The 27,505-nt window shown below is 37.4% G+C and overlaps 1 protein-coding gene across 1 annotated transcript in view; it reads right to left on the bottom strand.

The window, feature by feature from the left end:
• Positions 1 to 26,176, bottom strand: part of LOC106871573 (very long chain fatty acid elongase 7) — a 53,263-nt gene extending 27,087 nt beyond the window's left edge. The window contains exon 1 of the mRNA XM_014918079.3: positions 25,375 to 26,176. Within this exon, the coding sequence (XP_014773565.1) occupies positions 25,375 to 25,432 (58 nt within the window). The 5' untranslated portion in view covers positions 25,433 to 26,176. The remainder of the gene's footprint in view (positions 1 to 25,374) is intronic.
• Between the last annotated feature and the right edge of the window lie 1,329 nt (positions 26,177 to 27,505).

The following is a 27,505-nucleotide window of genomic DNA, read 5'->3' as shown; positions in this document are numbered from 1 at the left end:
TAAATAATTCATTATGTCAAGAAATGTTATAATACTATCATGATTTTCTGTTAAATATATACTCAACGTATAATCTCAACCCTATTTTTTAATTGGTAACGTCTGGTATATTTAAAGTTCTTTTTTACAAAAACTGTTTTCAAAAATTTCTGTTTCGGATCCTGTATAATGAATAACTGAAAAAAAACTATTCAGGATTCTAACTAAAATATGTGAAAGTTTGACATTTATTAACAAATTAATATAAAATTTATTTGATAAAGTGTTTGACATGATACTTTTTCTTTGACATGTTTCAACTATAAAACATCTGGTCTTATGTCTATAGCTGATTGTAATGTTTATTTTGTAGTATTCTGCAATATACAACAGAATAAACATTACAATCAGCTAGAGATATAATGGCTCATTTATAATCTTTCTTGAAAACACTTCCATACTTAATTGTATTTTAAGATGGATATGCACTCAATACAAATTGAAAACACTTATGAAATTAAAATTATATTTATTTATCAATCATCATTACATGATATCATTATATAACACAACAATCTTCTCATCAAGTTACTACAATACCAGATATACCATGAAGAGAGTGTAGTGAATCTTTCATAAGGGAACAACTAATTAACTAGTATGCCTTTTTTGTGGATAGTAACCATTAGACCCAGCAACAGCAAAATAACAACAGAGTGCACATCAAGAACTATTATGAACCCAGTTTACTGTCTACCAAAAGTCATTGTCTACCAAACACCTAGTTGTTCAGAAAAACAGAATACAAGCAGATAGACTGGCATTTTACCAGCAGTCATAGAAGCAGATCAGCTGTAAGTACCAACAACTTGAGCAATAGATGAGTTTTACAAACAGCTCAGACCCCACTTTTACCAGCACCCAAGAAACTGGCAAGAAGAAGAGCAACCATAGCTATTGCAGTGAAACAGAGATAGAGGACTTTTCACAGCCAACAATTTTCATGTGCAGAGCATTTTACAAATGAACCGTATGACCTCCTTACCCTCTAACTTTTATTTTAGAGTACATACAACTGGAATCATCATCATCATCATCATCGTTTTACGTCCACTTTCCATGCTAGCATGGGTTGGACGATTTGACTGAGGACTGGTGAAACCGGATGGCAACACCAGGCTCCAATCTACATTTTAAAATACAAAGGTTACTATGGAGTCACAAACCTTTCTTGAGTTTGTTACGTGCACATAAACATACATGTTCTGTTGGTACCTCTTTCGACTCACTTCGTTGTACACACACACACACACACTTCATGAACAAGCATTATAGAATACTGAGCTCATTTTCGTAATTACTAACAGTTCATCATTAATGATTTTACTGTCAATCAAACTTATCACAGCTAAATTAATTTATAGACAGGTACAAAATATATTTTCCTGTTTAGTGTGAATAAAACTATCTTCACAAATCTCTTCACCGTTCTGTCTTTGGTTTGTCTTTTGGTTTACTGTAAGACCAATGTATATAAACTGGCACTCCAGTCAATTCAATTAACGGAAGAGTCTGCTTGTGAAATGTGCAAGTGGTGGAGCATTCCATTGACACACGTCCCCTTAATGTAGTTCTTATAGAGATTCAACATGACAGGCTGTGTCAAGGCTGGCCCTTTCAAATACAGCTACTACTTATTTTTGCTGGCTGAAAGCAGTGGAGTAAGATGAAATAAAGTGTCTTGCTCAATGACACAATGTACTGCCAGGAATTGAACTAACGACCTTGCAATTGAAAGCTGATTACTCTAACCACAAAGCCACATGCCTTCACACCAATTTAAGCCTGAAATCTTTTTGTCATAAATAAAAAGTTCAGAACCAGTTTTTGCTGTTATCAGTGTTGACAGTAAACAAGATTATTGATAGGAGAGGGTGTTATTCGTAGGAGGGGGTGGTGGTGAGACGTTTGACACAAATATTATTCCAAGTATTCCCCTGATGTCCCGTCACATAGAATAAAGGAGAGAACAGGTGTATGCTGATCCACCGAACTTTCATTCTTTACTAATCACATTTTGCTTTATTGTAACTTATATTTCTAATCTTTATTTTACTGTCCTCATAATATTTGTTACCATAGCAATCAGAAACTGCTGTTTGTTAGTTGAGAACATTGGGAATAGACAATAATGTTGATAACACTGCTAATAGTGAAAATAATGTCCACACTCAGCCCTGAATAAAATATTATTTGATTTGTGAACAAATAATTACCGAACACAAATTATCAACATCTCGTGTTGATTAGGCACATAATGCTGTGTTTAATTAATGTGATGTTTTTCAAAAATTAGTAGGTATCAAAACAATAATTAATGCTTAACATGTTAATCATTTCGTAACTAAATACAAACAATTATCATGTGCAGAATACATTATTTCAACAGTAATTAAGACTATAATACAGCCACACCACTTGACAACTGGTGTTTGTTTACATTCCTGTAACTTAACAGTTCAGCAAAAGAGATTGGTAGAATAATTACCAGACTTTAAAATAATAAACACTGAAGTCAACTTATTCCACTAAAAACCTTTTCAAGATGGTGCCCCAGCATGGCCACAGTCCAACAGTTAAAAGATAGAAATCTATTCTGATGATAAAACAACTATGTATGATAACCATTCTTTCAGACAGCTTTGTTGCAATATTTGGCAGAGAAGCTTCTGATATTAAAAATCAGAGAGGATTCAAGAACAACCAAAATCAAAATAATTCTTCAATCCAGACTTTTATTCCTTCGCAGTTTGATTCCTGACACATTGTCTCTCAAGAGGAACATAGAAGTATTTTGTCAATTCCGTTCTGGGGGCTACTGTCACATAGTGAGACTGAAACAGGAACCAAGTGATAAGGCTGCAAACTTTTCACCTGCACATCCCAACCGACACCTGTTTTATATGTTTACTTTTGAATCACTTCAACATGTTACAATGACAGTAAACAACTTGGAGTGACAGAAGAGAAAGACTTGTATCTCCACCATCCTAAAAACAGATGCAACACTTTTTACAACGATTTAACTTTTCATTACACATCAGATTTGCTCAGACAATAGATTCTCACTTACACCATCTTGAATACGAGGACTTCGGAAAAAATGGTGACATGTGGTTCTCGTATATATTGCGCACGTGAATGTTTTAAGTAAAAACTGCATTTCACATGAATCATCATCATCGTAAAGGGTAAACAGAACCCCACCATCCTTCGTGCACCTAGAGAGTTACCCTCCCAGGCAAAAGTCTGAGCAAAGTTGTTTACGAAAGACCAGCAGTCGCCCATGCATATCAACCTTCCTTCTCCATGCCACTGATGTTATCCAAGAGAAAGGGCAAAGGGGCCGATACAGCTTGGCACCAGTGACATCATCAACCCCATTTCTACAGCTGAGTAAACTGGAGAAATGTGAAATAAAGTGTCTTGCTCAAGGACACAACACACAGCCTGATGTTTGTTGGGGTGGGTGAACTTTATTGAAGTGAAATTTCTATGGTTGGATGCTCTTCCTGTCGCCAACTCTCACCCATTTCCAAAGTAGGGCAAAATTTTTCTACGGCCAGATATTTTTATGCAGAACATTGGAAATAAATGTCAAGGCTTGTATGACAGTGACAATTGTTTAAAACTATCATGCAATGTCAAGACAAGGAGAGACAAACATACACACATGTATACACATGACAGGCTTCCTTACAGTGTCCATCAATCAAAAGCGCTCACAAGACTATATTAGGGGCTATATTAGAAAACACTTGCCCAAAGTACCACACGGCAGAATCATGTGGTTCTTACCACACAACATATTGGCTGATATACCCTCCAGCCTTCATCAGGTGTTTTGAGGAAATTTCAAACCTGGGTTCTCATTCCTAAGGTATTTTTCGATATTACTATTATTATTATTATTATTATTATTATTCAGGTCACTGCCTGGAGTTGAACTCGGAATCTTGGGGTTAGTAGCCTGCACTCTTAACCACTACGCCATATAATAACATCAAAAAATACCTTAGGAATGAGAACCCAGGTTTGAAATTTCCCCAAGACACCTGATGAAGGCTGGAGAGTATATCAGCCGAAACATTGTGTTAACAACAAACAAGATGAGGACAAATATCTGACAAATGTAAATAATGTAAATAATGTGGTTATTTTCTGTTAAACAATTCTTTTTGAAAGAGGTTCATCTATTCTAATCGTACTATTAAAAAAAAAAAAAAAGGGAAAAAGCGTTTTGGGATCAGTTTAAAGAATGATCCGTTGAATCATTTGGGTGCTTTTAAGATATTTCCAGACAACACTGGCAGGAAATAGAATATAATAACCCCAGAGATCTTCAGATTGTAACTTTAGCCAAATTTTGCAGGAATATGGGGTCAGAGAATCTTAGTAGAGAGGCCCTTGAATATGGTTTATATAAAATAGTCCATACGTCTAGTCTGTATAAAATGGTCTATATAATATAGTGTATATAATACAAGCTTTACAGAACAGTCAATATATATACAATGATTTATAAATATATTGGCTTATTTCAGTAAATCACTTCAAAACATTTTTCAAAGTTTTCTCACTTTAAACATGTTAACAATGATCCTTTAGGAGGTTGCCTGACCTGCTAGAAATCAGCCACATTGCCTTCAAATCACACTCTTACCTTCAAGAACACAGTGGATGATTTTGTCTTAGATACAGTGAGTCTCAAATAGAGATACAATGGTCATGGCTGAAACATTTTTAATTACAAGCCTATTGGATCAGAGCTGACCTAAGGTTAAACAATAAAATTAATGATTAACTTGATTAGTATTGAGAGAAATTTTTAAAAAAAGTCCCAATGAAGTTTTGTTGGGGTGAAAGGCTGAGGAATGAGTGTAAACCAAATTGATGGAGCATTAAATAACTACAGATTAATATGGAGCAAGGGGAAGTCAATACTTTATGAGGGGAGACAACTCCATATAGGTTTTGGTCTCATTTCTACCTCCTTAGCAAAGCACAGCTTTCACTGTACATGCTGTAGTAGTGATGAATGAATCCAAAAGGTGTGAAAGCTATTCAACTTTTCTATTGAATACTGTCTTCTCCTTCCAGCAAAAGTCACAAAACTTCAGGCAACACTTTAAAGCGCAGTCATCTATGCATATTTCTATCATCAGTAAAATGGCTCTTTTCACTGAAATGTTTTATTGTGAAATTGTTGTGTTAAAGAGTTAAGATTCAACAACCCAGGGGTGTTTATTAACGAATTTCAGTTGTCACAGCTGACAAAAGAGTAATTGATTTAAACTCAAAGCTAAGTAGGTCACCGGCTGGAACTAAGTTAAACTGCACTAAACCCATTTTAAACTTATTCTCTCTGGTCATTAAAAGCCAGGTTATATACTTTACAGCAGCTTCTCACTTTCAATGTTTTTTGTGTTAAGGTTTAAAAACAGCAGACAAGACAAATACAGGTCACTTTAAACATATTTCAAAAATATTTCATTGTTTCGCTCGACACGAAAGATGCCAGTTAGAGAAGAATGTGGTTAGGTTGAAATTAAAATTGCTAGGCACAAGCCATGAGAAGGGAAAAGTAGCTTTGTATGAGGATAGAAGATTTTTACATTTAGTATTACAATAACCACATGAGCAAAAAGATTAGGTCATCTTTTATTCTAAAATCAATATTTATCAGCAGGTCAACTAATTGTACTTATTTCTAATGAAATAATGACATTTCATATTTGAAGTTTACAGCTGATCTTCTTTGCTGGTTTTAGTTTTGCAGTTAGCTGCGGGCCTGCTGTAAGCTTTATGCACCTCATGCACAAGCACTCTGGGTAACTGAACATTTTACAACTACTTAAACCCCTCAATGACCTTTTGAATTTCACTCACAAGGATTTTATTAACCTCAAACTGTGGTAGAAGACACTGGCTGAATGTATTGTGTAGTGGGATTGAAACTAGAACTGTTAGGTTTCATTATAAACTTCTCAGACACACAACCAGTAGAAGACAAGGCTCCAGCTGGCCTCAATATTGCTGATAAAGCAGTTATTAAAGTTGCAAAAACGTACTCCTGCTGTTCTATATTTAAGAGATGAGGAATTATGGACATTATTTACATGGGTATATGGCGTAGTGGTTAAGAGTGCAGGCTACTAACCCCAAGGTTCCGAGTTCGATTCCAGGCAGTGACCTGAATAATAATATGGAAAAATACCTTAGGAATGAGACCCCAGGTTTGAAATTTCCCCAAGACACCTGATGAAGGCTGGAGGGTATATCAGCCGAAACGTGTTAACAACAAACAAGATGAGGACAAATATCCATCAAATGTAAATAATATAAATGATGCCAAATCAGACTGGAGCCTGGTGTTGCCATCCGGTTTCACCAGTCCTCAGTCAAATCGTCCAACCCATGCTAGCATGGAAAGCGGACGTTAAACGATGATGATGATGATGATGATGAACATACTCCGGCTGTTTGATGGTCCCATTGTTTGTGAAACTTGGGCGATTGCATTAACAAGAGGGAGGTACAGCATGAGAAATGCTGACATGGTGAAGTTTTAAAGTAGAAACCAAAGAATTGAGAGGGACCATGTAGATCATATGAGGTAGATTAGATGGTTAGCTAATTGCTATCCTGCTCCAATAATTTAACCCATTAAGTCCCACTGTCCTATAAATAGGACACTAAATGAGAATATTAAATAAGCTATATCACATTGTCCCAGTGTCCTATTTATAGGACACCGAGTATTTCCGTTTCTACTTGAAGTAAAGGAGTTTTAATAATGATTTTTTTCATTTTAACCTATTTTCAATCATCTGTAAAAATTTAAAAGTAATATTCAGAAATTTAAGTACTCTGGAATTTAATGGATTAAGTTATGTTGTGTATCAAAACCAGAGAGATCTGCAAGAATTTGTGGGAAAAAAATCAGGATGGTTTTTAGAAGCCGATGTGGATGAAAGATGGGTAAGTAATAAGAGTGGTAGTGATTCTTGCAATGTTAGGGTACATGATTCATTAGAAACACTGATAGATTCTGATTTATTTCAATGTCATTTGAATGGACTGGTTAAATGGATTTTAATCACTGACTAATGACTAATTACCATTCTTCCACTTTCACTCCCATTACTGACAGATTAAAAGAATCATTCTCTTTTTTTTTTTTTTTCCAGAAGCATGTATTAGCTAAATTGTCACATCATACATGTATGCAACTATAAATGCACACAAGTATTTTAATGTACACATACACTTGCACGTATACACAAACATTCACAAAAAATACTTTACAAAACATTTGCACACACACACACACACACATTTTCTTGTTCTACATTTCAGCTAACGAAATATTCCATTATAACACTTAAAGCAGAAGCGCACCAATTTCCTCAGCTCATTTGCTACGAGTCATTTCAGAAACATTGAACCATAGAGTTAGAGATCTCTTGATTGCTTGGTCAGAATTACCATTTGGCCAAATCTAGCAGCTATTTTACCATCTATAACATTCTTTTGGCTGGTCCGTCAATATGAGTGGCAAGTAGAAAATGTATTCCATTTGCTGTGTCTGTTACTATCAAGCTACATTCTAGAGTTCATTTCTATATTATTATGAATAAAATCCATTTTCGAATATATCATTGCACATATGTTGAATAAAGCAAACCAGGTTGAAGTTTTTCCTATGATCAGGGTATGTTTCCATCCTGGGCCAATCTTATCGGGGTTCCAAGAGTGCCACTTAAGTGGGATGACTATGCACCATTGGAGAATAATCTAGTAAAATGCAAATTCTTTCTTGTAGAATATTTCTGATGACATCATCAAATCTTGAACACCTTTTGCTAGAACACAGAGCAATGTATCCCCTTAAATGCAAAAAGAACGGATACCACAAATGCAATCGGTAGTTTTTCACTTGTAAAGGTGTAAACAAAAAAAAAAAAAAAACATAAGCCAAGACCAGGACTTTTGAATGGTGCCATACCAAAAGTGCAGATAGGAATGACATAACAGTGGATCACAAAACTAGAACAATTGTGTTGCAGACATTTAAGAGATATTCAGCAACAGTACTTTGGAGTAAAGACTGTTTGCCAACATAACATGGCAGTCCTGGTTTAGGACGAATGTTGCTGTAATTTAGCCCCAGGAGACATCGTCTCCAGCTGGCTATACAACATGATCTGTGTCCTTATATTCTCGAACAAGGGAATCTAGCACCCCCACTCAGTCCTAAACCAGGACTGCCATGTTATGTTGGCAAACAATCTTTACTCCAAAGTACTTTTACTGAATATCTCGTTGTGAGATTTACAAATAGTAATTTTCCAAACTGTTCTAGTTTTCAAATTTAGAACATATGGTGGCATCCTAGAGTGAGTAAATTAGTTTAAAACCCCAATAAGGGAGCATTCAGATTCCAGTTGGTTGCCACTATTTATTGGTTTGTCTATTTTTTTTTTTTTTTTTTAGTTATGCACAAGCATGGCTGTGTGGTTAAGAAGCTTGCTTTGCAGCCACATAGTTTCAGGTTCAGTCCCACTGCATGGCACCTTGGACATGCCTCCTAAAAGTCTGCTTACATTTGTAATATCTTTGTAATTTCCTATACTTCATAACCCTGTGTCATTAAATTTGGGACCCCTTTTTTTGAGAATCCTGCTAAATGTTTGCTTCGTCAAAAGGAAGAAAACGTCTGTGTTTTCCTAGAAAATGAAATTATGGAGGAATGGAATGGTGGAGATGAAGGAGTCTCCCTATATTGAGCTGCAAATTCTTCACACTGAGAGATCATAGTTCTGGTATTACAGATATGATTAGAATGACAGGGAAAAAATCACAAGAGCCAACCAGCAGGAAACCTAGGGTTAGAGACCAAGAATGAGATGGTTGGATAATGATATCCATACTCTTGGTTGGTCATGCTTGCGAATCCAGTTGGAAGCTGTAATGATGGTTGTTTCTTTGAGGACTCTGAGGACTCTAGCTCCACGACCCTTCCAGGGAATAATGGGCAGAGCAAATGGATGGATGAAACAGTGGACAGAGAGTTAGCATAATACAATAAAGCATCCAGTGTGACCAGGGAAAACCCCCCCACCCCAAATACTCGAAACTAAAGATGTTACTTATTACACACAATTAGCCTCTTATCATTTGCACAATTTGAGGGATTACTTAAAGACATTAGATCCATTCAGCCTTTGTGCTAAAAACAAAGCAAAAAGAAAACTCTCACTATTCACTTCTGAAAACATTTCAATTTTTTTTTCTTCAGTTCTTACCAAAGAAAACTTCTTTTTTTTTTTGCCCTGGACACTTGTCTTCTCCCTTGTTGCATTTCACTTTGAAGTATAACAATACAAACATGTGCCTTGACAAGTGAACTAACATAAGAGATAGAGGGATTAAATATGCTAATTAGGTATTTATGTATTTAAATCTCAAATATGCAAATTATGTAGAGTAAGTTTTAAAATTTTCAAATAGTTTACATTCCTCATTTATGTTTTACCAAGTTTGAACAGAATTCCATTATTGTTCCTTTGTTACTGTTCTGTTTCAATAAAAGAGACACAAGTAACGGTGCAGCCAACCTCTTCCAGCCACTTCCTTGTCTGCTCGTCTCCTTGTACTAAAAATCTCACCACACCAGGAGAGAAATTGGATTTTGGAGATTCAAAATAAATGTCCAGTTTAATGGTCAAAAAATAATCTATAAACAACATAAGTCAGATGGCTCAAATCCTTGAAATTTTTAAATTAAGCAATTCTTGAAAACTGGACACATTACAATGGCAACAAAAGTGAGGGTTATTCCATTTGTAAATCTTCTGAGAAAACATGTCTGGCTATGGGGAAATATTACCTGGCTTGGAAACAGGCAAGGGTTGGTGACAGGAAGAGCATCTGGCAGTAAGAAATCTGCCTCAAAAAATTCTGTCTGATTCTTGCAAGCTTGGAAAAGTGAATGTTAAACAATGATAAGGATGAAGACAATACATCTATGAAACAATATAGGATGTTTTACTTGCTTCAGTTATTAGACTGTGGCCATGCTGGAGCACCACTTTGAAGGGATTTTAGTGGAACAAGTTGACCCCAGTACGCTAAGTTACAAAGATGTAAACACACCAACACCAACAGAGAATTCCAATTTCCTATTTTGATTTGTAATTACTCTGCAAAAATTATTTCCCAGTATTTTTCAACTCTTATGCATTTCTCACACAAATATAACATCCATATACAACTTTGGAATACTGGAATAAGCAGACATGATTGAAAAGGACACAGCTTGGATTATAACCTTATCTACATAATTAAATATATATATATATATATATATATATATAGATATATATATAAAGGTGTGTGTAGATATATATTTACTGGTGATCGTCTAAATATATATTTATCTTTGACTCGATTACAAACACTAACAAAAAACAAAAAACAGAACAGATTGGGAGAACTCTCAGACAGATCAACATGCAAAGGTTTAAAATCATTTCTGATCTATGAAGAAATAAAACTGAGCCACTGTTGCTCACCCCACCAACACACTTCAAATACTATAAAGCTGATTGCCATCAATTAAACACATCAATATCGCTAAAACTAATATAGGGATAATAAGCAATCGTTTATTAGCCAGAATAATTACTGCAGTTTACAACATAGCTTTCTGGCCTCCTTGAAATAATAACCTACAAGTTATTTATTGATCCAAATGAGAATAGTATGAAATTCTTTCAATTTAATATTTAAAACAACTATGTCTCTCTTGCGCACTAAATCTATACAATGCAAAACTATTAACTTCACCAGCTCCATCACACATATAATTAACCTTGAAACGGAAATCATTTTGCACACATGCCAAACCTTCAGCAATTATAACAACTCTATATGGATTAATAAACAGTTTAATTCACCTTTCATGATTATCATAGAGGATGGAGGAGAGTATAAGTGACATGGCAGAAATTAGTGATCTTATTGGTCAGTATATATTACACAACTTTAAAATGGTCTTCTCTGACGTTAAAAGCAGTCTTTATAGAGATGATGGTTTATTGATCTTAAAGGAATTGCAATCCACAATCCCTGATTCAGAATATATTTACCCTTTGTGCAAACATAGGATAACAGATCACAATCGATAACAATCTTCTAAAGCTAACTTCCAGAACATCACCTTAGAGTTTATTTTATATTTCCCTTACCATAAATTAAATGAATCTTTGAACTATGTAAGTACTCAAATCTCTTGGGGGAATATCCCTAATCTTTCTTAAACTGCCCCCACTTCCTGACAATAAGCAAATCTTCACAGGTTCCTCTTAAATTTATAACAATACTCTATCTAGAAATAGGTTCAAATACAGAAGCACTTGCATTGAATACAGACCTAGGACTTACATAAATTTAGAAAAAGAAATGTTGGCTGGTTTAATTCCCTATTTAATACCACTGTAGCTACTACAGTGGTTAAGGAATTTTAAAATTAGTTAACATAAGTACTACTAATTTTTTATCAAAAAATATGATTGAAATTTCATATTTTACTAACATATTAGTTATCTCAAACCTTGCAAAACTAAACCGTAACACAAACCACAGAACTTTTTGGATGAATATTTCCAACCTGTTAATTTTCCTCAGTTAACCTTATTTTCACCATTCCATTTCTTTTTGTCAAACTGCTAAATTACAGGGATGTAAACAAACCAGCACTGGTTGTCGAGCGGTGGGAGAGAAGGTGACACAAGTCACACACAGACATATATACACATATACAATGGGCTTCCACACAGTTCCCATCTCTGCAATTTACATGCAAGGCATTGGTCAGCCAAGGGCAATAGTAGAAGACACTGGCTCAAGGTGCTGTGCATTGGGGCTGAACCCCAAACCATGTGCAAAGCAAGTTGCTTAACCACATAGCCATCCTGCATAGAATTTTTTTCCTGTTATATAATTATTCATCCTATTTCCTATTACTTAATTAGTTAGCTCTTTTAGTATAATTTATTCTATTTCATAATAATTTCACTTCTTTTAAGATTATTTTAACATGATTCCAACCCACTGCATTCTACTGACATAATTATTTAATATAAATGTAATATACATATTATATATTTTAGAGTAGTTTACGAGAAGCATTGTCTGATATAAATGCTTTTAATCTTTTTACAAAGACAAACAATGTGATTTACTAGAAATGAGTCAATGGTTTGTACTTTCATTTTATATTTCAATATTTTGAGGTTAAGACCTCTTCTTCAGGAAATCCTCAGAGATTTGGTGTTGCAAGCTAGCTTTTCTAATTCTGCAGTGTGTGTGTGTGTGTGTGTGTATATATGGAAAGTAGCTTTGCATGTACAGGTTAGTATTGCTATAATAGCCAGTCAGCTGCATGCAGATTGGTTCTGCTGTTATTAACAACTTATTCTATTGTCTTTTTTTTTAAATACTTAAATGTCACTTTCCCCAACCCTAAAATACCACACTGTACACAAAATTACCTGGGGGGGGGGGGTCGACATAAAAAGCACTGGTGCCATGTAAAATGCACCCAGTCCACTCTGTAAAGTGGTTGGCATTAAGAAGGGCGTCCAGCTGTAGAAATCCTGCCAAAACAATTGAACCTGGTGTGGTTCCTGGCCTTGCCAGCTCCTGTCAAACCATTCAACCCATGCCAACATGGAATCCAGGCAAACAATGAAGATTCTTGGTCAGGTCCTCTATCTGCCCCCATATATCTGTGTACTCTAACATAAATACATTTTCTTTACAGCCAATTACTCACGTGCTCACTGATTAAAATGTATTTTTTATTTATCATTTCATCATATTTAACGCAGCCCATCCACACGGGTCCTGTGTATTGTGGCAGATTTTATTTCATTCATGCTTATCTTCTAACAACTGCCTTTTTAATAACTCCAATACTTTCCTCTTCCTTCCAATCATCCCATTGTACTATCTTTTTATCTCAGTGTTACTTCTATAATTACAAAATCCTGCGCTCCTTTATTTGTTCAGTTATTATTGCTTCATCTTTATTTAAACAATACTAACTTCTAAGGATACTAACTCATCTCTCCTCTATTATCAATAATTCCTACTGTAAACTTACTAATCTCCCTTTAACCTATTTTACTAAAGACCCACTCTCGATTCCTTCATCTCAGTCTTAGGGTCTGCAGCAGTCTCTTCTTTGTTTACTAATTTGTCAGTCCTCCTCTTCAGTCGCTAGGTCAAACCTCTTCAACATATGCTCTGTCAGCTCATCATCAATGTTTAACATCCACTCTTCCATGCTAGCATGGGTCAGATGCAATTTGCTGAGGTAGAGTTTCTCCAGCAGGATGCCTTACCTGCTGCCAACTCTCATCTGTTTTCAAGCAAACTAAGATTTCTCCTTGGTTGGACATATTTTCACGAAAGACGGGAAACAAAGAACATTGTTCACATAACAGTGACAATTCACATGATGTCAAGACACGTGTGCACACAGAAACGCACACATAGACACACCAACATACACATCCATCTCTCTCTCTCTGAGTGGTTGGCGTTAGGAAGGGCATCCAGCTGTAGAAACTCTGCCAAATTAGATTGGAGCCTGGTGTTGCCATCCGGTTTCACCAGTCCTCAGTCAAATCGTCCAACCCATGCTAGCATGGAAAGCGGATGTTAAACGATGATGATGATGATGATATATATATATATTCTTTTATTTTTTTACTTGTTTCAGTCATTTTGACTGTGGCCATGCTGGAGCACCACCTTTAGTTGAGCAAATTGACTCCAGGACTTATTCTCTGTAAGCCTAGTACTTATTCTATTGGTCTCTTTTACCAAACTGCTAAGTTACAGGAACATACATGCACCAGCATCGGTTGTCAAGCGATGTTGTGGGGGACAATCACAGACACACAAACATACACACACATATATATATATATATATATACACACGAATAATAAGAAAATGGAGAAAACTTCAGATTAACAAACACCTCGATTGGACCATATTTATAGCTTATTTTTAATACACTACCTTGAAGAATTTTTGATCAAATGAATCAGCCCCAGGACTTAATTTTTTTTAAAGCCAAGTACTTATTCTATGGGTTCACCTTTCTTGTGATGCCAAGGAGGCACAAACACAAACTCACACATACACACAGGAAATAGATTTTCTCAAATGCCCAAAAGTGTAGCTAGTGAACAGTTTCCATTAGCCAAATGACCGCATCAGCAGTGAGAGAGGGTATTTTGAAAGTATTGTATCTAGAGTATGAAAAGACAAGAGAAAATCCAGGGAACCATTACCTCCGTTTCTTTCTCAGTGTAAAAGGCAGATTGTATGATGCTTGTGTACAAAGAGCAATGTTACATGGTAATGAAATGGCTCTGGATGTAGCGGACTTGTGCAAACTCAACAAAAATAAAGCAAGCATACTCTACTGGATGTACAATTTCTGTAAGTATGAAGGAGAACTTCTAAGCCTCTTTCTTTTCCCTGTTTGTAAGAGTACCATCATCTCCCCAGACACACTTTTCCCCAACATCCTCATTTCCACTCACACACTGCCTAGTAATCTGAAATACCTCATGTCTCTACATATTAAAACATTAGCAAACTTATTCCTCAGAATTTCCTCACTTGCTAGAAATACTTCATACTTGGTATTGATCCCCTTTTAGTTTTAATGGCTCTATTTATAGAGCAATTCCACTACCATGTCATCCTCTTCTTCCCCAGCCACTAGTTTGGTCTGTTGCTCTCAATAGGCTATTCTACAGAAATTCTCAGTTGTCCTCTACATTTGTTCTTTTCTGTCCCTTTTCTATCTTGTATGCATCACTTAATGTCCTCACCCAGTTGCGAGTTGTTTGCTCTCGTTTTCTATGTCCTCCTTCTCCAGGTCATCTTTTGTCTGTGTCCATCCAGCTCTTACTCTGAAGTCACTAACAACTAGTCTATATTTGTTGGTACACAATTAACCAGGAATAAAATTAGCATTTACAGCCAAATGTAAGTCCCTTTCTCTGGTAAGAATCAAGTCAATCTGGTCAGTTTCTTAAAGTTGCTGTTGTAGATGGTGATGTAACTTGCATCACAGAACTTCAGGTTGATCCCTCCTCACTTCACTTCTGTTAATTCCAGCAAAGCTCTCACAATATTGTCCAACATGTCCATTAAAACCATTGGCCACGATAATGAAGTTGCTGTCATTCATTTTGGGGATGATTTGTAAAAGAGTCTCATAAAAGTGGTCCTTCTGTCTATCTGCCAGCTTCGACTGTCGTACTTCAAATAGTGATAAGTATCAGTGTTGTGTTGTCAGAGACTAGCTAAGGTTTAATAAACTTACTGCACACATTGATCACTTCAATTACCTTATCTGTCTATTTCTTTGCCTACTCCATCATTGGTACCCGTTCAGAAGAATTTGAATCTTTGTTCCTTGCTAGTGAGTAGTCTGAAGCCGTGTTCCATCTTGCTTTTTTGCACACAACACACATCCACTCACCTATGTTCTGGCATTTTCACATTCTCACCTGATCTATCTTTCATTATAATATACAAATATCTTACCCACACAGCTATATCTGCACATAAGTTTGTGTGTGTGTGTGTCAGGATGGCTGTGTGGATAAGAAGTTTACTTCACAGTTACATGGTTTCAGATTCATTACCGATGTATAGTAAAATGGGCAAGAGTCTTCTATTGTAGCCCCCACCCAACCAATGCTATGTGTGTGTGTGTGTGTATAAATATACTTACATACATAAGCATGTATGTGTTTGTCCAGCTATTGCTTGACATCTGATGCTGGTTTGTTTATGTCAGCCAAAGTGGTTTGACAAAGAGAGACTGATAGAATAAGCACTAGACTTAGCATAAGTGCTGGGATTGATTTGTTGAACTAAACCCATCAAAGTGATGTCCCAGCATGGCCACAGTCCAATGATGGAAACAAATAAAAATAAAATACATGTATACAAGGGTGAGTCAATTATACACAATACACTTATAAATTTTTTGGAATGGCGGGAAAATTAGTCATTCGTCTATCACTAGACATGGTCTAACTACTGTTCACTGAAGTGTGTCTTTCAACTTGAAATGTCAATTAAGATTTTATTTTTAACTTAAACACAGCAGCTCTTAAGTCTGTTTGTTTCCAAAGTAAAGTAACATCCTCGTTTTTTTTTACTTTTCCTGTAATTTATTGCAATAATAGAAATCTTAAAGTTGTGAATATATTATTTTTCAACACACACACTTCATTTTTTTCACAAGCTTCTTATACCTTCACAATCTCCAATATTTGAAATTTCAGTCTCTGGAGGATTCTGGTAGTGCAAATAGATGTGACTAGACAAGTACTTTTGGGAAACAACACTTTACAAAAATAGTCAAATCACAATCAAATGGAAATTGTAGTTGTGGCCATTACCAGTACTGACTGGTGGCATGCAATAAGCACCATTCTATGCGTAGATTGCTGCCAATGCTGCCTGACTGGCTCCCCATGCTGGTGGCACGTAAAAAGCACCATCCGAATGTGGATGATGCCAGTGCTGCCTGACTGGCTCCCATGCCGGTGGCATGTAGAAAGCACCTACTACACTCTCAGAGTGGTTGATGTTAAGAAGGGCATCCAGCTGTAGAAACATTGCCAGATCAGATTGGAGCCTGGTGTGTCCTCCTGGCTTGTCAGTTCCCAGTAAAAACTGTCCAACCCATGCTAGCATGGAAAATGGACATTAAACGATGAGGATGATGAGTCTCTGATTTGCAATCCTCAGCTTGGCATGCAGCATCTTGATGTCAGGAGCCCTATTAACTGTCGAGTAAGCCTCCTGATAATGCTCACAGTATTCAGGACAGGTCAGGTATGGGTGCATGCACTGTTGCAGCATCTTGTTGCATCCACCGTTTGTCAGTATTTGCTTAGGTTGTCCCTGGTAACCCTTTGAGTAGTGTCCCAGTCAGTCCCCATCTCAGAAAGATACTTTCTCGTTTGTCATGACCGTGTGACATGTGGTCGGCCAACACAAGCTGTGACCCCCAGTGAGATCCTCAGAGAAGAGAACATGATGCACAGGATTCAACTGGGAAAAAAACCAAGCACCATGGCCAAACAGTCTGAACTGACACTCCCAAATCAAACAAGTAACAGGATGCAACCCAGTTTGTAAATATAGTTGTTGGTTAGATACAAAATCCAACCAGGACACTACCAAAATCCAACTGGGACACTCCCAGTTCTTGTCAAGTTCAAAATACTGACAGCATCATGTTTTCTGTTGTTGATTGAGTTTTTAACTTTTTTCCCGATGAGCAAATGTTGGCATTTCCAATCCCTTTCCCAGTGATGTATCCGGGTTTTTATCATCAGTGATGGTTTTTGTTTTCCTCCAATGATCCAAAAGTCATTGAAAGATTTCAAAACAATCTTGTTTGTGCAATTCTGGATTGTTTCAAGACTAATCTAGCACAAACTTTACCAAAGCCAAGTCTGTTATGAATGATTTTACGAACAAAACCACAACTAATTTGAATATTTGCCAATGAAGTCATAGCCAAGGGGTTAGAGTTTTAGATCCATAATCATAAGGCTGTGGGCTTCATTTCTGAGTCAAGTCTTTAAGCCTTCAGCATTTAAACCGGCCAAAGTATCTTATCTGTCTTATGTCCAAACCAGCCAGATCTGGTCTCTTACACCTACCCTATGATCTCAATCTAAACAATTACATCATTGAAATCCCAAAGCTATGAGATAATGCATGATTAATTCAATGTGAATAAACAGATATTACATTTGATGAAATATCTAAACGGTTAATCAAGGTACTTTGCTTTGGTCCAGGCTATTCAGCTGAGCTTGGTGCAGCCCCCTCTTTCCCCAGTTATCCCATTCTGGGTATTCCACAGGGTCGCAGGCTGTATGTCTGCTCATTGACATCTAAAACCACGAGCAGAGACAGGCACCCTCATGGCACAGGCTATCTTGTCACATTTGCAACCTTCGGGTATGATGTAATCAATATTCATCCACCTGTTCAACAACAGAACTATGTCACACATTTGTTCAATGTTGTCGATATTGATGTGGATAGGTGTCGGCTCCTTCTTGATGTACAGGACTCGTGTAACTACCTTTGACGACGTTTCCAACCCGTTCGTAATCAGTTTGTAACAAAACAACACTGTTCCCATCTTGTACTGAAAGCTTTTGACCAACTCTGACCCTTAAATCATCTTGAATCTATACAACATAGATCAGTGAACACTGCTTTTGTTTGAAGCCAGCATAAAGTGGAGTAGTTGAGGTTAACATAATGATAGTTTGACAAATCAATTGAAACTACTTTCATCGTGTCTACAGAAAGAGACCACACCTAGTGATGTGTGTAGAACTAACTTCAACAAGCGTTACAAAAATATAATATATATATTGCAGATGATTAATGAACCCACCCTTCTATAAAAATATCTACCTATCTATCTAAATGTGTGTGTGTGTGCATGTGTGTGTGTATATATATATATATATATATATATATGTATGTATGTATGTATGTATATACCATCATAATTTTTGACATCCATTTTCCACACTGGTATGAATTAGATGAAACTTATTGAAGAATATTTCTATGGCCAAATGGTCTTGGCACTGTCATCAACCTGTGCTTTCCATTTAAGGCATATTCATCACACTGGTCTTCTCACATCAAATGGGAAAAAAGGGCAAAGAATGACCATGGGGTTGCACCTAGAAACTTCTTCCCCAAGGCATAAGTCTGGGCAAATTTCTTTCTGGAAGAGCAGCAGTTACCCATGAATACCAGCCTCCCCTCTCCTCGCCACCAATGTTGCCCAAGGGAAAGGCAAAGGGGCTGATACAGCTTGGCATCAGTGATGTTGCAACTCATTTCTACAGCTGAGTGACCTGGAGCAACATGAAATAAGGCGTCTTGCTCAAGAACACAACACATAGCCTGGTCCAGGAATTGAACTCATTACCTCATGATTGTAAACCCGATGCTCTAACCATTGAGCCATGCACCTTCACATCTCACATCAAATGGGATAAAGCCATTGAAATTACTGAACTCTTTCTTTAGAGACATTCATACACAAATACGCACGTTTAATGTCTGCTCCCCATGCTGTCGTAAGTTGGATGGTTTGACAAAATCCCAGTTGGTTTATATATGTATAAATATATGGTGGAAGATGGCAGAGCAAAGATAAACGCAACATATGAATATATACTGTTTTATTTCTAACTGACCTTTTTAACTTTCTGCTGATTAAGAATAGAGTGTGTGTGTGTGTGTGTGTATTACACTTCAAGAAGAAAACTTCTGACAGTGACTTTGAAGTTTTGGAGAGCTCAGCCATCATTGGACTATCACTGAAACTTTGGTCAAAATAGCATTCTTGTTAAAGAATAATAAATTTGTATTCTACAAAAGTACAGAGTACCCCTTCAGAGATTAATGTAAGATTGCTCTCATACTATAACAGAACATAAGACCAATGCGTGCGCATGCGCACACACACACCATACATGGATTTCCTTTCAGTCTCTGCTTACCAATTCCACTCACAAAGCATAAATCAGTCTGAGGTTATCGCAAAAGAAAACTTGCCAAAGATGTCATGCGAATCCCAAACCACATGGTTGCAAAGCCAACTTCATAACCACAAAACCATACCTGAACTTTCACCTCCTCTCTTTCTGTGGCCCAGCGGTTAAGGTGTTGGGATCACAAGTGCCATGGATTCAATTCCTGAAACAGGTACTGCATTATGTCTTTGAGCAAGGCACACCATTTCACATTACTCTCAGCTGATCAGCTGGATAGAAGTACCAGTCGACTGTTGGTGCAGCTCCCCACCCTCAATGTTCCACTGGGTTAAAGGTGGGAGGGCCTAAAAGGAATCTGTGTCTGTCTGTCTCTATAAAACACTTAAAAGCAAATAGTGAAATATAGTACAAGGTACCAAGTCATACTAGCAAGTGACAGCTAGACACGTTTTATATAAATATAGACAGTTACACACACACAATATATATATATATATATATATATATATATATCAGGAGTGGCTGTGTTGTTAGAAGATTGTTTCCCAGCCACATGGTTCCGGGTTCAGTCCCACTGTGTGGTACCTTGGGCAAGTGAAGTTGGTAGATGGAAACTGAAAGAAGCCCGTCGTATATATATATATCTATATATATATATATATATGTATATATATATATATATATATGTATGTATATATATATGTATGTATGTATATATATATGTATGTATGTATATGTTTGTGTGTCTGTGTTTGTCCCCCCCACCATTACTTGACAACTGATGTTGGTGTGCTTATGTCCCTGCCACTTAGCAGTTTGGCAAAAAAAGACCGATAGAATAAGTATTAAGCTTACAAAGAATAAGTCCTGAGGTCGATTTGTTCGACTAAAAGCAACTATCTCTGATGCCCCCAGCTGTCTTCCTTCCTTACCTATCTTGTACCTCTAGCCACCAGTCACTAGAATATTCATTCTGGTAATGGAGTCTTTCAACTGACTTGCCCAAGACAACGATATGACACAGCTAGGACAGTGCTTGGGAAACCCACATGGAAACCTCTGGTTTAATTGTTAGGATGGCCCTCTTGTTCTACTGTTATAGCAACAAACTTGACAGAAATGCTTCCAAACTCACAACATCTATTCATCATCATCATTTAACATCCGTTTTACTTGCTGGCATGGGTTGGATGATTTGACAAAATCTGGTGAGTGGCAAAAGGCTACATCAAGCTACAATGTCTGCTTACTACAGTTGAGTGTCTTTCTTAATACCAACCACATCATAGAATGCACTGGGTGCTTTGTTTTCAAGACACTGACCCTAGTGAGGTCACCAAATAAACTACAAGACAGGAGAAGAACAGAAAAAAGCCCCCTTGACAAAGCAGGGGGGTAATAATTTGAAATGTCAGGGTGGTTTTATGCCAGGTGTTGAGAGGCTAAAGTACATCGGAGAGATTAGCATGGCTGTCTTGCTATAGAGCCAGTCAGTGCTTATTGTGTGCCACCAGCATGGGAACCAGTCAGGTGGCACTGGCACTGGCCACACAGAAAATACTAAATAATAACTTATTCAGAGTCTGCTTCAATTCAATTTACTGTCGCATTAGCAGAGGGGGAATCTTTAGGAGAAGAGTCTGATCATTTCTAAATAAAGATGAGACAATGGGGTTCACACAGCTAACCTGATGGAGAAAAGCAAATCACAAGATTAGCTACATGAACTTTTCTTCACAGAGTCTTGACTTCTTTGGCAACTGTTCAGAGTTCTCAGCTGAAAATGCCAGTCTTCCAGTGAAACAAATTACAAATCGTAATGATAAACTCAATAAATAAATTATGTAACTCTCCATCTTACAATGCATCGAGTATTTTGTTGAAGGTGGTCTTTGTTTCTTAGCTAAGAGTACTTACCATGCAGAGAGACAGATATCTTACATCTAATTCATAATGCATATTCATCATCACCAGTTTTAACATCCATTTTTACATGCCTACATGGGTCAGATGGAGTTTATTGAGGTAGATTTTTCACAGCTGGACACGCCTCCTGTCAACGACCCTCACCCGTTTCCAAGCAAAAAAATTGTGCTTCGAATGTGAACAGCACAATGGCCAAACATGTTTTCACGGAACACACATATATATATGTGTGACAGGCTTATTTGCAGTTTCTGTCTACCAAATCCACTCACAAGGCTTTAGTCAGCCTGAGACTATAACATAAGACACTTGTCTCAAATGGGAAGGAAGCACACATCCTAACCACACAGCCATGTGCACATGAATGAGCATGGATCTATGTATATGTGTGTGTTGCCAGTGCCACCTGAGTGGCTCCCATGCCAGTGGCATGTAAAAAGCACCATTCAAGTGTGGTTGATGCCAATGCCACCTGACTGGCCCCTTTGCTGGTAACATGTAAAAAGCACCCACTACACTCTCGGAGTGATTGGCGTTAGGAAGGGCATCCAGCTGTAGAAACCTTGCCAGATCAGATTGGAGCCTGGTGCAGCCTCCTGGCTTGCCAGTCCTCAGTCAAATCATCCAACCCATGCCAGCATGGAAAGCAGAAAAGCAGACGTTAAACGACGACAACGACAATGGTAACACACACATCCATTAATGTCTATTTTCCATGCAGGGTTGGACAGTTTGATAGGAGCTGGCGAGGTCAGGAGCCACACTTGGCTTGATAGTCTCTCTTAGCATGGTTTCTATGGCAGGATGTCCAACTGTTTGTTATTGTCTAGGGAGACCCAGAAAGACATCGGATGAAATATTGGAAGCCATTCTCAAAACACTGAGCCATATGAAGGAGACGAACATAGGAGTGAGGCATCTGGTGTATTGCTGTACACAAGATGACCTGCTCACCACAACAGAACAAAACTGATACCCTAAACCCGTCTTGGTAGTCCTTGCCCATGAAGGGTACTGGTGCTGGGGCTACATAAAAAGCACCCAGTGCACTCTGTAAAGTAGTTGGTGTTAGGAAGGGCATCCAAGTGTAGAAACCATGTCAAAACAGACAATGGAAACTGGTGCAGCTCCTGTCAATCAGTCCAACTCATGCAAGTATGGAAACTGATGGTGATTCAATATGTACATACCCCCCTTGATTATGTACTCCACCCCTTTCTAATGTCCTATCCTCCCTTTGCCAGAGAGTCTTCTGCTTAGTGGATCCTTGCTTGGTAAACACATCTGGCCAGGAGTATGAGGGTTGCTTCCATCGTGACCCCAAACCACCAATCTATTTGCAAACCATCCCAACTGCACCGGAAGGAATTCATACCCTACAACCACCCCACATTATGTCCTGTCCTCACTACTACTGCCTCAGTGTGAGCATCATTAACAACCTAAGATGCAAGCCATAGTGGAAGTGGCTTAACTAGTGAGATTTTGAATAAAGAGATGTGGACCCAGTAGGTCACAATGAAGGAAACCAGCTAAGGAGAGTAAATTTGAATAAAATTCCATTGAGAAACCCTTACAACATGAAGAAATTCAACTGAACCCACTACCAAAATCTTCCTGTCAGCTGTGTGTATAATTCCAGGAGATAAAGAAATTATTGGCTCACATCAAGTGTGTCAGCTGGCACTTAATTATATCTCCTTCCTGCAGAAGGCATCTATGAGAAATATTCCAGAGAATATTTGAATTTGTAAACTCAAACTATTTTCATACCAAACTACAAGTCATCTCCGAGTTGTCTTGGGACCAAGTGGTTTCACCGAGGAACTTCAATAAGACCAAAACATATCTGAAGCTTTTACCTTAGTTACCAAGGATCAGACAAATCCCTTCATTTGTCTAATTAAATTCTGCATCATTTCAACTTCCGGAATAAGAAGAATTTTCATTAACAGTTATAATTTCAATTGGTTAAAAATTATTTCAGTTCAACCCATCGTGTTAGCCTGCACTATATACATACACATACAAGGAATGTGTGTGTGGTTGAGAAGTTCGCTTCAAAACCATGTGGTTTCGGGTTCAATCTCACAGCACGACAAGTGTCATCTACCATAGTCTTCGAACCGACCAATGTTCTGCGAGAGTGGAATTTGGTAGACAGAAGCTATGCGAGAGGCTATCGTATGTGTGTATGAGCCCGTGTTATATTCTGAAAATCAATGTTGTTTATGTGGTGCCTCTTTGAGCTTCGTAATCGAGAGGTTCGATAAATAGATCTTGATAAGGCTAAATACCGGACTAATATAAGTACGAAACCCTTGCAGATCGCAGTCCAAAGATTTGATAGTAAAATAGTACAGGAATCTCTATATCTATATTAGGATTGTTAATAGTACATTAAATCATTGAAGAATATCAAGAAGAAAAATAAAAAGGAGTTGGATCGTCATGGAATGAATATGGGATGGAGGGGAGGGGGGGGCTAACCTCTAAAACCACGTGATAAAGTACAACAGTTGGGAGAGAGAGGGAGGGAGGGAGAGCGGAACAGTGGAGAGAGAGTGGGAGGAATAGTAGAGAAAGAGAGAGAGGAAGAGTGGAGTGGAGCAGAGAGATACTAAAGAGAGAGAGGGAGAGTGGAGTGGAGCAGAGAGATACTATGAAGGAGCGACAACGAGTTTGAAACCGAAATATAGAAAATGACATTTTTACCTAACTTATAATTACTCTTTATATCAACGGAATGCTGTTAAAACGTTGCAGTTTTATTATTTTTTTCTTCTTAATATTTAATAAATTCCTACTATCATAAATTTTCCTTATTTTCGTGAAGTTCGTTAATTCTATGTCTGTGAGTCTCCTCTCTATCAGTCAGGACTAAAATTAAACGAGTTGTCTAAAACAACTAACAGTGCGACGTCTGTAGTTAACAGTTGCGGCAAACATTTACTGGAGTATGGTAGAGGGGAAAGACTAGACTCTATAAGAGGGCACCTACTATTTCCTATGCTTCAATGGCAGCATAGTAACACGTGTGTTAACCAGTCATATAAATACATATATATATATATCATATTATATAAGTCGAATGGTTAATGTAAGTGATAAGACAGGCAAACAATGATGAACCAAACACACACACACATATATATATATTCACACACACACACTATATATATATATTTTTTTTTTCACAAACATATATATATATATATATATATTTTCACACACACACACACACATATATATATAATCACAGACAAAGCTAAATAGTAAAGGACACACCCACATTCCAGCTATCTCTCCATTTACATAGCTAACCTTTCACAAGATGAAAACTGGCATTCCTTCGCTCAAGTAATTTGAAATCTTCCCCCAAACTTAACCGATTAAGAAGGCTAAATAAATTATGGAAACATTTTATTTTTATGGCAGAAATCATGACCCAACCCACCATTTTATTTACAGGACATATATGTGCATGATGATGATGATTATGTTTGTGTGTGTGTGTGTATATATATATATATATATGCACGTGTGTATGTGAGTGTGCAAGTTGGCTCGGGAACAGGAACTAGAACGGAAGCCTTTTTATCAAGACAGTTTTGTAGATATATTTAAAAGCAGAGAAAGTGAAGAGAACGTGTGTGTGTGATATAAACGGAGGGCAACTCAGGTGATTAAACAACATTTATAAACAGATCAGGGAAGAAGAATTACAGTATTTTGAGAAACAATAGCAACTTACCTCCAATTTTTAAAAGGTCATCATAATATTCCGTTGCTTTTGTGATGAAAGAAGTCATTTTGTTAGATTTTTAGATCCTTTAAAAGTCTTCAATATGAAAATGTTAAATTGCAAGGAATGAACAAGTTAAAGAATAAACCAAGAAATATCGACAAATTATTTTAAATTATCAACTTTAAATAAATATATATATTAGTATAATTGATATAATTATATATATATATAATTATATATATATATATAATTGTATAATTTTCTATATTTTAATGGTAAATGCTGGTGCCAATATTGTGAAAGTCCACAAATTAGGACTAAAATATTTGACACCCTTACGTCTCCATTTAAATAGAAAATAAATATGTCAAAATTTGTTTCTGCAGCAACTTTGGTCTTAATTGCCAGTGTGGTGCGTGTGTGTGTATATATATGTGAATATGCCCTTAATTGTCAGTAACTGTGAGAGTGTACGTATATGTGACCTTAATTGTCGGTGTGGTGTATGTGAATGTATATATATATGAATGCGTGTCCTTAAATGCCAGTCTAAGTGTGTGTATAAATGTGTCCTTAATTGCTTTTGTGAGTGCATATATATTATGAATGTGTCCTTAATTGTCAGTGTGAATATATGTGTGCGTGTGTCCTCGGTGTTCAGATCCTAGCCCCAAATAACGAGCGTGGCCAAGGAAGCTGGTTCGCTGGAAGTTAATAGAGTTGTGTAGCGGAACCAGTAAACCTGGCAAGTGACCCTTTCTGTAGGCGACGATGACGCGCTGGCGCGCGCACGACTCGCTTTCTGTATCTGCTGCCGTGTGCGTGCGTGCGTGCGTGCGTGTGTGTGTGAGTGTGTGCAGTAGCCGGTATGTTGCGGCGGTCGTTGCCGGTGTAAGAGTAAAAGTGTCTCTTGTGGAAAAATAAACACTAACGTGAAACACCTGTAGAAAGCGTTAAGATGATGACGATTTTGAGATTAGCGCAACAAATTATTACTTTATTCGCTAATTTTCATTATTGATTAGATTTTCTTTTTACACACACACACACAAAGACTCACACACACACACAAACAAACACATACACACATATAAAGAAAGAGAGAGACACATCAGATCGGTTGCCTATGTTCATCTTAGAGTGAAGTATATATTGAAAATAAAATTGTCAAAATTAATCAGCATGTAGGAGTAAAATTAATTACATGCAAAATTTAATGTGGGACATATAAACAACAGCCGTACAACAATATATGTTTATATTTCAAGAAGAAAAAATTTTGTGATGAACAGATAAATTTGGTACTCTAATCTCCATAATTACGTGGATGATAAAGAATTTTATGATCGGAAAATAACGTGCCTAAGAATTCAATACATATTGGGAGCTCAATTTAATTCATTATCAAGTTTAACACAACCTGGTCCTTGAATGCCTTTAGCGTGTTCCAGGTCTCCGCATTGGAACACCCTCTTCCATCTCGCTCACCCACCTGTCTCAAGTTCTGAAAAGGATCCAGGGCATTGACTTCTCTCCCGACTAAAAGATTAAAACAAAATATATCGTCTGGGGGCGTTTATTGAGACAGACTCGTGCACACTCCTCGTGTTCTTCAGTCGGAGCAATGAGGACCATCTAGGATTTCTTTGTTTAAAGTGAAGAAGAGTTGCACATTGTCATGCTCTCTCTTTCTCTCTCTCTCTCTCTCTCTCTCTCTCCCACTCTCTCTCTCCCCCCTCTCTCTCTCTCTCAGTTGGGAACGTGATCAGTCCTATGACAAGACCAAGTCAAGACGACTGGAGATGGAGACGGATGCAATTGATGGCCAAGATGTCTTACTCGCCTCCTCTTACTCTCTGCACTCCATTCTGCAGCTTCCCCCCCTCTGTAAAACCATGAACGTTTCTTCTGTTGAGACTGCCAGAACCAGTCTTCCCGTGCACAGGCAGGCAAGCACTCGTTTGCTTATTAACCCGTAGCAGAGACCCTGACAGGTGCTGCTATCCTGGGTCACAGTAAACCAGGGAACAAAAGGTGGCTAAGAGGTATGTTCCATTTCAAAACATTGGAACTCCAGTACCAGGAGTCCTTTACTGGATGCAGTTTAAAGTCACACTCAGGACGGACACACACACAC

This window comes from Octopus bimaculoides, chromosome 7 (genome assembly GCF_046866305.1).
Source record: "Octopus bimaculoides isolate indiv1 chromosome 7, ASM4686630v1, whole genome shotgun sequence".
Lineage (NCBI taxonomy): Eukaryota > Metazoa > Mollusca > Cephalopoda > Octopoda > Octopodidae > Octopus > Octopus bimaculoides.
This window is presented reverse-complemented; position numbering and strand designations above follow the sequence as displayed.